Source organism: Opisthorchis viverrini (assembly GCF_000715545.1).
Source record: "Opisthorchis viverrini unplaced genomic scaffold opera_v5_107, whole genome shotgun sequence".
Classification (NCBI taxonomy): Eukaryota; Metazoa; Platyhelminthes; class Trematoda; order Opisthorchiida; family Opisthorchiidae; genus Opisthorchis; species Opisthorchis viverrini.
In genome coordinates, this window is record NW_008751763.1 from 1,085,040 (window position 1) to 1,098,199 (window position 13,160).

The 13,160-nt window shown below is 45.2% G+C and overlaps 1 protein-coding gene across 1 annotated transcript in view; it reads right to left on the reverse strand.

Annotated features, from left to right (window-relative positions):
• T265_05597 (hypothetical protein) overlaps nt 1-13,160 on the reverse strand; it is a gene marked incomplete at both ends in the record, with an annotated part of 39,230 nt that overhangs the window by 12,190 nt on the left and 13,880 nt on the right. The window contains 5 exons of the mRNA XM_009170649.1: nt 2,849-3,038; nt 4,253-4,447; nt 5,161-5,477; nt 7,102-7,171; nt 10,213-10,542. Of these exons, the coding sequence (XP_009168913.1) occupies nt 2,849-3,038; nt 4,253-4,447; nt 5,161-5,477; nt 7,102-7,171; nt 10,213-10,542 (1,102 nt within the window). The remainder of the gene's footprint in view (nt 1-2,848; nt 3,039-4,252; nt 4,448-5,160; nt 5,478-7,101; nt 7,172-10,212; nt 10,543-13,160) is intronic.

A 13,160-nucleotide genomic window follows, 5' to 3' on the forward strand; every position in this document is an offset into this window, starting at 1 on the left:
TATATATATATATATATATATATATATATATATTGGTGAAGAGACACCAACGAAAACCCACTTTGCTGGGCAACAATATTCGTCTTTCCTCTAGTTCATAGTCTTGAAATCAAACATGAAAGTATAGGTTCTCTGTAACCGAACACTCAACTATGACACGCCTGAATCTTTGTCTGCCAGCCTAGATATACTTTGTTCCAGTGTCCTGAACTTGTTCAGTCGTGGTTAACGATAGTGCGAGAGGCATAGCCATGAAAGTATAGGTTCTCTGTAACCGAACACTCAACTATGACACTGCTGAATCTTTGTCTGCCAGCCTAGATATACTTTGTTCCAGTGTCCTGAACTTGTTCAGTCGTGGTTAACGATAGTGCGAGAAGGCATAGCCTGAGAGGCACATGTCATATCTCAAAATAACGTTCTAGTCATGTGATAAACAAGAAACAAGTTGTCAGTCGTGACAGTTTCAAAATCCTGACGAAACGCCTCGACTGCAGAATAATACTACAGATACTACGGTTTTCTTTTCGAAGACTAGTTGACTAGTCCGTCGTCACGTACATCAAACGCTGCGTCCCAAGCACTTGTCTTTTATCAGATACTAGCCTTGGTGTTCTGCTTAGACGAATGCAAGCGAAGTGCAAAAGGTAGAAGCCGCGAAAACAACGAACAAAAGGTCGTTCTAGAGGCGTTCTAACGGCATCACGATCGTTGGATTCAATGGACACAAACGTAAGGTCGGAAGTTGTCTTCTGAAATATACACACCCACATCCACAATGAATCAGCGTCATCTTCACCGAAAGCAACACACTGACAGTAAATACTGGTGCTTAAATGCTAAATAGCCATGACGATTCCACTGATATGTGTAGACTAAGATACTAAGAGGATGTCCAAACTCAAACGGGGTACGATTCGGATACTCGACCAAAGATCTTGATTTAAAAGCCTGGCAGCAAGGTAGGGACTAGCAGGAACTAGCAGAGTGGTCTGAGATTAGTGGAGTAAGTTACCGTAAATGCACTAACCCTCAAAATTTAGAGCTAGGAGACAGTGGCTGTCAAACTGGTGGGAGAAACCCCACGGATGCTGTGTTGGCATCCTCCGGTACAGCTTAACGGGTTTCTGGGTTACACAAACCGTCACACCATGATAAAGCCGTATTTTCACAGCGGATACAGTGAAGTTTTGGTTGGCATTTAACACTGACGCTTTTGTTCACACTGGTAGTGATTGCAAGCCGCGAGCTCATGAGGAAAGGATTCAATTCACAGACTGGTCAAGTATGAGAATGGGTGACCTGGCAATGTCTCAGTCCTCGTATATCGAAATAACCTGAACAATCTGATAGCCGAAAAACCACCCGTACATATACCGTACGACTCAGAGGAACATGTAATGGCTTTCACCCACTGTTATCCCGGGGCAATGGGCTGAGTAAAGCGAAACTCAAAACATAAGAAGTTTGACCATGTGAAGAACAGTATTCCAATAAGAATACACTTATCCTGAAGAAATTTAGCTAACCGTATCGACAGATGAGATAGTAACCAAAACAATAAGTAGTGGACTTAACGACCAGATGGAAAGGTCCAAACGGAAGGAACGCCTAGCGTGGAGCAGAGAAGGGCGTGTCCAACTATTGATAGGCAAACCTGTCACCTTTTATCCCCATCTCTACCCAGACCACGGGTGGGTAAGCATGTGACGAGTGGAGCTAGTGGTGGCTGTGGGGGCAAACTGAGTCTGCTTTGAGCAGCACGGTCCAGTGATAAACATTAAACCTATATTGCGCTAAAATGAGCTCCGACCCCACACAAGCTAGATGACAGTTTTATTGGAGTCCTGGTCTTGAATGCCGCAGTGTACAAGGGGAATGCATCTTGATCAGATGGGAACAGAGGTTCTAGTTACTGACGGCGTAAAGTGACTGTGATCGCAAACCGATATGACAGACTTTCGGCAAGTTAAATCACATTCCATCGTCGTCCTCGACAGCCTCACTGTTGTATAATTTATTTGAAAGCCTTATTGTGAAAAAGTGAATAGAGGAACTGGTTGGCTTACTGCAGGTAGTCTGGGGGGCTTACACCTCCAGGTATTGCTCCAAAAATCTGAGAAGGAACTTATATAGATAAGCAGCTATATCTCACCGCATCTCCAATCAAGCACAAGGGAAACCAAACAACCGGATCTTAGAAGGCAATTTAGGCAGACAGTACCCACACTTGTCTTGATAAACCTCGTGCCTTCTGCCAGAAGAAAAATTGACCATTTCTCTGTTTGCATCACGATAAATTGAACACAGAAAACAGCGTTTTTTCTGGCAGACAACTGCATGTGCAACACGACGGCATCCTTTGCTGAACACACCGTCCAATGGAATTCCCTTCTGCACAAACGAACACATCTTTTCCGGTTGTGAACAAGGTAGACTCACTGATACCAGTCAAAAGCTCTAAGACTTGAGGTCGCCTCCTTTCTGCTGCTTGCCCAGGAGACGTCTCACAACCATACAACAAAAACAATGAAAAAACAGTTCAACTATTTAAACATACTCTCTACGACGGTGAGTTGTTTCACCACAGCGTCAGCAAGATTAACCAGTACATAAGCAATGTTGTCCATCACTCAACTCGACGTCGCAGAATCAAATCTGGTTAACGAAGGGATGAGACAGAGGAGAAACACCCCAATTATTATTGTCTGGGCTTTGGAGGCCACTTCCTTCCTGCTCGCTACACGACAGTTTTGCGCTAAAATGACGCCACAGGTTGAAGGGGAGCGTGTCTGAAAAAACACCAACCTGCAGTATCGGGACAGCGCCAAAAGAGAGCCCAACTCACTTCAGGTCCGTGCAGCAAGCCTGTTTGAGTTCCTGTAAAAAGTGCACAAAGTTATTCAGGCTGATCGCATTAGAGTCCAAGTCCAGGCTAGTCAAATGAGAAGCCAACCGAACGAGGGGTAGGATTAAGGGAGCATGATGGATGGCGTCCGGGGGCGACACATTCAGTACGTCCAATTTTAAAGAGTTTCCTGAAAGAAAAAATAGAGTTTTTCAGAACGGCTGGGAAACCGGGAGCCTAGATTCGGGGGGCCTAAATTCGCCAATTAGAAACGAGATGAGCCACCTTAAGACGCAAACACGCAAGGGCCACCTGGTAGCTGAAAAGCACTCTGAAAGAGATTTTAATATGAGACTAGAAACCGCTACCATTATCTTCCCTTACTGACTTCCATCTCCAAAAGCTTATCACTTAGACACCGCAACCACATTAGGGTCAAGAGTATTTGTAGTTTTGGCATGTTTTACAGATGAACACAGTGAACGAAATACACCCAATGACAAATCATGTTCGTGTTGGAGAGACTAGACTGAATCGTTCTTTAGTGCTATTCTCTAAATAAATATGTTACGCAAAGTTCGCCTCACGTTTCAGTTGGTACGATATCCGAGATACCATCGAAATCCATAGGGTTGCTGAAAACCCTTTGACGGACCAGTTCCGCCCTTGTTGGGATTCCATAAGTAGGCGTTATCCATCAACCACCTTATGTTGTACTTGAACATCCACTTATACATAATGGATGAAATACATTCATTTTCAAATTATACAAGTGCAAGCGAGGATCAATAGAAACTATCGTCTATGACAACCCTTAACAGGGTGTTTGGCCAACTTTCTCGTTATAACAGGAAGATAACGTCGACTCAGACCGTAGCGGAAAACATAGCAGCGCAAATTTAGAGGAAAACTGTTCGCCAGTTTAGGAATGTCTACCCTTGTTACGGGTAGCAGTTCAGAAATACGATTGAGATCAGCCTTTTTCATCACACACCACTTGTTAGAAAACCGTCAACTGGTGAGCACCTACGAAGCGTTCAGAATTGCGCTACGAGTAATCAAAGGCATGCATCCTAGTTTGCTAAAGCAACCGCCTTTGCATCCTGGAAAATGAGTGGTGTAACAGTTACAAACACATCTTTCTAATCAACGTGGTATGTTATTTCTGGTGCTGACTCGCCTCTGGATATCACTAGGGCTATTGACAAAAGTAGCAAATTATTGCAAACTATTTCGACTAAGTCGCCGACCGCATACGGCTACGCAACCATCCACGGTGTCATGATGCACAAAGCCGTTGTCAGATAACTTTCCTTCACAAATTTTCACACGAAAATCGCTTACTCAGTGAGTGCATGTACCAGACATAGTCGAGCGTGAGACAATAAAATACACAGCAATTACCTTGTAACCGGACCTCAGTAACTGAACGCGCACCGTGCGAAAATAATTGGTCCAGGATCAGATGACAGTCATTATCACCCAGGGATAAATATCTGAGATCAACCATGCGCGTAGCTTGTACCCGCTCCACAAGCGAACGGAAAAAGCGCGACCGGACGATCAGGTCTACTCGTTCCATGCCCTCTAAAGGTGGACCTAGTTAGAAGAGTGGACGCATGAAGTATACCGAGATTCTGCCAGCACCAAGTTCAACAAAAAAGCAGAACAATAAAAACAACCAACGACGAACAGAGAGCTGCGCGATCGATTTGCCTGTGCGGTTATTTTGATTGACTAGTGCAGTACAACGGTTGATAGTCGAGGGATGTTACTTCTCACTGGTTGGGAATAGCGCCTTCCTTCAGAAACACGAGTGATAGAATTTTAGCGTGGTGGTCCAGCTGCGGTACCGTTTTGTCACCAGGCAGTCAGTGAAAAGAATGGAAGCTGCAATATTGCTAAATTACCAGAGGCGCAGTACAAGAAAACAGAACCTGAATCCCAGCGGTAGCTTAGAACTACCAAAGAGAACTTGGGACTATAGTCAACTCAACTCCCAAACGCTCAACACTAACAGTCCACGGCAAATCCCCAACTGGGGGCCTATTTGGATTGTACGGGAAATTCCCGTCGCGCATAAAATAACCAGTAAGAGCATAACTTGCAATTCCCACAAGAAATCCGCCGCATCGTATCTATCCTGGAGAAAGCGGGATAAGCTGACAAGGGGGCGTCCCGTTCGCTAAACACGCTTTCTATAGAATGGATGTAGACGAGACTAATGAATTCAGGCGTATACTTGAACCCTGAGGTGATTCAACAAAAATGCATTGAAAATAAAAAAATTCCTAGCCAAGCAGGTTGCTTACCTGTGTCCCGTTTCTGCTCTACAATGTGCGCAACATTAAAAGGGGAGGGATTTTGTCTAGCTTGTGTTAGAAGTGGTGCATCCGAGCAGGTCTCGTCCGTTATCTCTGCCAGCAGTTCGAAAACACAGCCAGTCCGTCCGAATTCCGGTAAAACCGAGTGTAACCGATCGGTGCTTAGGAGGAGGGCGCCATCACGAGTGCTCAGTCGGACGCGATTGGAGTTATCCCGAATGGAATCGACAACACCTGATCGAGATGACTTGAGAATTTGCCGGCGGCGATAAGCTTCGTTGGCGAGCCAGGCAACACTTCGGGAACTGACGGGTAGCGAAAAGTAGCAGGTGACACAAAAATGGCCAAATACAGGCTTGCAGCCATGCGAATATCAAACAAAGAAAACAACTACAACTTCCCTACAAGAGCCAACAAGACAATAATCGTCTAACCAACGGTGTTTATCTTAATTCATAACAAAAATATTTCAGAGCCTGACTGTGCTCCAAATGGCTGCGGCTGGCGCCTGGACAGAACCAGTTGGCCGAACGAATGTCCTTCCCAAATTTGACGACCTAAGGTGAGCTTCGCGTCCACTGTTCTCCAGACCTACTTCAAGCGACAGCCATCGCAAACGGAGTGAAGACAAAAATTATCGACCTCTGATTAAACCTAATGAGTTGCATCTTCAGCTGACTTTCATGGCAACGACACTAACCGTCGCAGGTTATTAAGTCGAAGACTTTCTCCGACAACGTTTGATCTGAACTGTGGAGGAAACATCCAAACCAGTACGGCTCACGTTACTGATGCGCTAGCCTAGCCGAGAAAAGCCCAAACAACGTTGCTGAAGTTCCACTTCCAATCGGCGACAGAGTACACTCATCATCGACGGCATAACACCAGTGCTCAACCTGATGCTTCGCTGCTGTACATTCATGGTTTATTTGCAATCCTTATCGTGAAGAAAAGAATAAAAATTGATGGAGAAAGAACTAAGTGGTAGCTTAATCAAATCATTTGAGGTGCCTGGCAGTCTGGATAAAAACTGACAACAAGAACGCCATTGACATCGATTACTGGCCATATCTTGCAGCGTCTCCAATCAGGTGCAGTAGGGATCGTGTGATCCTCATCCTGGGAGGCCAGTTATACTGACAGTGCCCAGACTTCGTAATCTCTTTCAACCCCCTCTGCCAGATTAAGGGTTGACCATCTCTCTGGTTTCTCCACTCTGAACTGAGCATAGGAAAATATGCTCTCTAACAAATGATGGTTCTACAATGGCCTAACCACCACATGCTTTGGTGCTGGCCTCAGCTCTCGATTGAAGTTTCCGGTGACCAGCCGAACACTCGTTTCCTAACATTCTCCGTGCGGACTTTCCATCAATAGCCTACACGAGCTATCACTCTCAGACAACGTTTGTTGAAGTCCTGGAGACGTCTCAGTTCCGCTGCTTGAAGAGAAGAAGTACCACATTCATACAAAAAACAGCTCCTACTGTAGTCTGATACATAGGTCCCCTAAGACTCAGAGATATCCCGCTTTGACGCCATAGGTGTCTCGAATTAGCGAATGAGACCTGAACCTTACAGACTGCTGCACTGACCACGTCGTCACACTACACTCAGAACAAATACAACTTCCAGGATACGCAACATATTCCAAAACCTCGAGTGCCTCTCCCTGAATTTTAACCGGTGTGTTCAGTGACCGCATGTCCGAAGTTGTGAGTGCAAAGTAGACGCCAAAGGACGGGATGACTTTGGCCAGTTCATCCAAATATATCACCCTAAAGAATCGAATGTCGGTAGATCTGTCATCCATATTCTAGGGTTGGGTTTTTTATCTCCTGCACAAGAGCTCAGAGACGTGCATCAGTTCTCACGAAGACAATATGAAAAACACTGAAAAATATCACAGCACGAACATCGAGAGACTCACCTATCGTCAACGGGGACCAACACAGAAATATCTGCAAACGCGATCTTGATGGAAAACGCTTTGCTGGAGACTATCGTGACGGGGAAGGTAATCAGAATTAAGCACGTTAGAGGCGAAAAATTAGGGTCATGGGAAGGGCATGATAGTCCCTAAAAGACCACAGTTTGCGGGGACATGGGAAAAGTGCGTGAATGATTGCGCATGTAGAAGACCTCTGCACCGAAGAAAGTCACCCGAAAAAGTCTGCACTGGGGGTATCAACCAACCAACCAACCGTTAGATTACCTGGTTGGCAAGATACCAAATTGATGTACACTTACTGATCAGTCTACACAGCCGGAATGCGAATCAATGAAGAAACAAACAACACCTAGCAAGCAAAAAGTCTATCAGCTACACGTGGTTGGTAAATCTACTGTGTGAATCACGTAACAGCAACTCAAGCTGGCCAACCAAATCGGTTGCCAATAAGCGAAACTGCATATTAACGAACAACCAGTTTGAGCTCAATTCATTCGGTACACAGCTTTTTTCAAGATATGTCTATCCGCATAGAAACGCAGGTGGAGCCACTTAATATCTTGCCCACAAAAAGACGGCGGTGAGTGCCTGTTTCCTACCCTAAGTAAACCCCTTAAACAATAGTGCGTTTCAGAGGGAAGAGGCCAAGGTTAGCGAAATTAGTACAGGCGACTGTTCCAACCCTTACATCTGGCATTGTGATGCCTAACCCGGGTACGCAGCAGAAAACATAATGCTGACCAATATCCGCTGTTTTCCCTAAAGATAGACGGGACCCTTAACAGAGTGATCCCTCCACAAAGAATGCCCGTGAACATTGCCAATGTAACTCATGCTCTCTATTTCAGCCTTTTGCTTGTGTTATAGTTAGCTGACGACTTCCAGATAGTTTTCTGACAGCATATTTCAATGGCGTTATATAAATCTAGAGATCGAAATAGCACATGGAAGAATATTTGGAGAGCTGGACTAGATGGATGATGTTGTCTTGCTAAGTGACGATCGTCAATCCTCATAATCCAGTGTAATACGTTGGAATTGGTTTCTCGGTCCAGCTTGCATTGTTACGTTCAGAATTTTGCTCTAGGATCTTCAATACTTTGTGTCTTCTGGAAACATATGAAGGCGAAGAGCAGGGGTAAGTTTATAGGCTTACGTATCGTGACAGCTGCATTAACTGGGGTTTTAATAGGATGGGGGGGAATCAATATACGTGTATCAAAGCACGAGAAGAACTCCTCAACTTGTAGCACTTGTGGCGTCCGAAACAAAATTAAACGGTCCAGTGGGCAACTACGGAAGAAGTCCAACTTTACGGCGGGAAAAACTGGCTTCTCTAAAATGAGGACCTCAAAGAACTTCAACTAACTGATCACCCGTACCTTTGTAATCTAGCAGCAGTTAGCTTGTTGCAGTGCTCGCAATGAAATGGTGGGTAGATGAGTAGTTGATAACTGCAGCAGCATGCATCGCTCCTTTTAGTCGGCGTTTATACACTTTCGAAAAACCAGTGATTGCACACCTTCGTATGGGAAGTCTCCCCGTTTTTTGTTCTCCTGTACATTCTTCCATATCTGTCGCTCACACTTTCATGTTTCTGACCATGTTCTTCAAAAATGAACCCCAAAGAGTAGTAGTCGTATTCGGTACGCCTTTATTTGTCCGAGCGGGCAATGCATCTGCCGAGATGAAATTGCCCTCCAAATGGACGAAGTTTCTATACGATGGAATGCTTAATAATCGCAAGCACCAGCAATTTGGACTTCCCCTATCCACCTACATTGTTAGGGCATATCCCAATCGACATCCGTCTTTGCTCGTGTTTCTGAGACCCTATCCATTGCATTTGACGATGACTTGGTAAGTGAAGATCCCCAGTCAGCCCGATAAGAGTATGACAGCGATAATGACCCCAACAACTGACGGTTAAAGTTACGCACCAGTATTCAGAGAGAAACGAAACGGTGTTGCTCGAAATCGGTGGCTAAAGTGGAGCTGGCGACGTGAAGAGTATAGTCAAGCGCCACTCGTCCGTGATCCAAAATGCACATTAGCAAGACCTTGGCATTCATTGGTTAAATTTAAGTTAATGAACGGTACGGTCCACGAGATGAAGACAAGGTTCTCTCCAAAGTGTAGCGGTCAGAAAGGAGAGAACTCATCCAAAATGCGTCTTGAGAGAGGAATACCATCTTCATCATCACCATCATCGTCGTTTAGCTGTAAAACCCTTTCAGCGCCCAGCTGCCATGCCACCTGAAAAGGGCACGAGGGCTGAGCTATTGACAAGTTGCCAAAATCTAGACAGAATCAGTCGATATTTCGGGTTCGAACCTCAGATCTTCTGGTGATCGAGCTCGGGCCCTAACTACTGAGCTAGCTCGAAGATAATATAGCAGAACCGACAAAAATCAATGATTACAATGGAGTGGAGGAGTTTCACTACGCCCAATAAGGAATCGCGAGAAACTGTTTCTGCAAAAAAATTGGGCACTCAACTGTTTACCAAACTCACCCTAGCCAGTAAGCCAAGTAAGTTGGCCAGCTCATACGTCCATCAAACTGTAGACACAAGACACTGTTTACAGGTGACACCAATAATTGTTTTTGGGTTACAGACAGCAAAAAATTGTCATGTGGTCGTCTGGATATCAAGATCACACACAGTCCTACCTTACAAATAGCGTGATTCAGGATAATAGAGATTATAGTCCTCTACATCATCCTCACCATAATCGACAGCACATCAGTTTTCAACATTGACGCTTCGCTACCGTCCGGCTTACTTCAGAGTGCAAACATTAAAAACAATACCATGCGATGGCCAACGTGGTATGACAGTAGTTTGGTTGAGGGAATGAGGGCTGTACTCGGAAATGGATTAGCACAAACCATAATACTATGGTAAAGTCTAGTTCCTTATAACAACGAAAATGTGATCAAGTCACCGCTGACCAAGACGCACTTTATGACAGCGTGTTTGGTCCAGGTCATATGTAACTGATACAGCGGAGTTCTGTCTGAGCACTGAATATCTACCACACACAGAGGGGTTTGTGAGCATTAAGAAGAGTGACAAATGGGACTAACCTGAAGCTGAATTGATAGGGTGGCTGTTAACAGGCACCTTAACGGCTGGGTTGCAGGACGAAACTGGTGCTGCGGATGCGACCGCCACCGAAGAAGACATGACGGAAGCAACTGTTGTAGCGATAGGAGTAGTCTTCTGAGGTAATCCTTTTGGAATGGACACCGGGTTTTGTTTGACTTCCTCCTGCTGCACTTCATTAGAAATGGAAACAGACGGTAACTGAGTTGACGTGAATGCTGAGCCGTGAGGGCTGAAATCCAGCGATGTATTCTGAAGATGACTGATATCACGAAGTCGGAGAACTGGTTGAGCGACCATAGTTCCGTCATCTTAATAAGGCAACAATAAAAGCGGTTGTAAAGGTAGAGACAGAAGCAGAACAAATTGAAAGAATTGACACAATCAGAGATCACAACAGTGAAGATTCACCATACAATCCAATCGTCCAGATGTAACATCTTTTAGGTGCCTGGCTGCCATGCCACATGGAGGATGAACGAGGGCTGGGATACTATCAAGTTGACCAAGCCTAAACAGTCGAGATGCTGAGGTTTCGAACCATTTAATAAGGCAACAATAAAAGCGGTTGTAAAGGTAGAGACAGAAGCAGAACAAATTGAAAGAATTGACACAATCAGAGATCACAACAGTGAAGATTCACCATACAATCCAATCGTCCAGATGTAACATCTTTTAGGTGCCTGGCTGCCATGCCACATGGAGGATGAACGAGGGCTGGGATACTATCAAGTTGACCAAGCCTAAACAGTCGAGATGCTGAGGTTGGGTTCGAACCATTGACCCTCCGGTCAAGGGTGGGAAAAACAACAACACAGACGGGAGGCTTCCACAGTCTGAGTCTTCATTATCCTGTCGTACGCAGCGAATAGAGTGACAAGACTAATGTCACCATGCAACGCTCGAAGTCGCATTAAGGTTAGAAATGTGGAAAACTGCTCCCATGAACGAATAGGAACAAAAAACTTCGTCTTGACAGGCCAAACAAATTTCTAAGAGGAAAGCACAGTGTTTCCGCCTGACGGAACTGTGCTGTCCGTCACCCTCAGTCTATGAAATCTACGACGATCTTCATATAATCTGTACGTAAGCTGATATATGGCCAAAGAGCAAGGAAGACATATAGAGTTCTCCACAAAAGCGTTTGACTCAAAAGCCGCACCAGAAAGCAGTGGTCCTCAGCATAAGACTAACCCAGCAAGAAGGCGGGACAACTGTGTTTGGCAGGGTTCTATCGACTGGCCAACGCATTCAGACGGTGGATACAGCGTGGGCATCCTGCAGTCGATCTCTACACAAGGGACCAATCGTACTTTGGTTTCGCGAACATAACAAGAGAATTCTATCTGATTACCATCCCTAAAACGACTCGCTCTCCAATACCGGTGTATGGTATGGCTTTTTCGTCTTGATATGATAGAATTTTCCTATCTATAAGCCATTTTGGACTTCATAAATATAGGGAGTGCAAAAGTTTGCGATGTCGATTGGTAGGAGCATGGGTAATGAACACGAAAACAGGAAGTGCCATACATCGAGCAAATCAACTTTTTCCAAAAGTGTCGAAGCCGGAAATTCGGAATTCTTCAATTTCCACGAGAGGAATTTAATATATTGGCGCGAGTTTTCACTTGTCTGCACCTCAGTCTCAGCTGAAGTGATTCCCAGAGTCCATCAAAATCGGGCTACTGAGACTCATTGAAAGTAGTAAGGTGAAAACGAATAAAACAAACATCCGCATGGGATTGAGGAATCCGTTAGGCCGTTTTTTCATTTAACAGGGGGATGTTGAGGTTTCAGTTCCACGGACCAGCAATTCTAGAATAATAATTGACGTTCCAGAGAAGTTGCCATATTTCGCAAAAACCAATAGCCTATCCCTCATGACTGACAGCACCATTCCACATGAGATCTGGTTCTGAGACAACGATTCTCGGACACCTGAAGACGTCTCAGGTCCGCTGCTCGAATAGGCCAAGTCTCACAGCCATACAACAGAACAGCCCGTACTGTAGCTTGATACACACGTCCCTTCAGATTCAGGGATAAACCATTCTGACGCCATAGGTGTCTCAAGTTAGCAAACGCGGCCCGAGCCTTGCAGATTCGTGCATTCACCTCACCTGTCACACTACAGTCAGAACTAATACAACTTCCAAGATACTCAAAACGCTCCACAACTTCCACTACCTCTCCCTGGATTGTGAGTGTGTGACTGCACGTCCACAAACATGACCTTACACTTTGTAGGTGCAAAGTGCATATCAAAGGACTTTGGTCAGTTCATCCAAGAATACTTGCGCCTTCTCCGGCTCTTCGAACATGAGAACGATGTAGTCTGCATATTCCAGATCGACAAGGTTTTCTTCACAGGCTATTTGAACACCAGGATTTTGGAGACCCTGCAGCGTTTGTCTCATTATTTCATCGAGAACATATGCAGTCGTAAACTTCCGAGGCCGTAGGTGGTTTCACGTTCACCGTCCAAGGTTCTACCTAACCAGTGGGCTCTAGATGAGTGGCGGCTGGTGGCCAAGACATTTGTTTTCAAAGTATTCAGCCCACCGGTTGAGGTGTTCTTCCTTATTCGAGATGATCGCTCCATTCTGGTGCTTGATGGTTTCACTCACAGGTGGTTTCCGGGGACCGGTCGCACGGATCAACTGAAACAGTCTCCGGGCATTACCGGCTTTCTGGGCCTCTTCCATTTCTTTGGCTTTCTGTGTCCACCACACTTCACGGTCATATCGCTAGCTCACTTTCACTTGACGTCTAATAACTCTTCGCACCGGGTTATGTTCGGGACCGGCTGGGATATTTCTCCGAGATTTAAGTAGTGCCACCGTTCAGTCTGATATCCAGTGCTTGGGTTCGCCTGGTTGGGTCGTTTTACAGGCGAAATTCCAAGCACTATGTAAGGAGGTGGCAA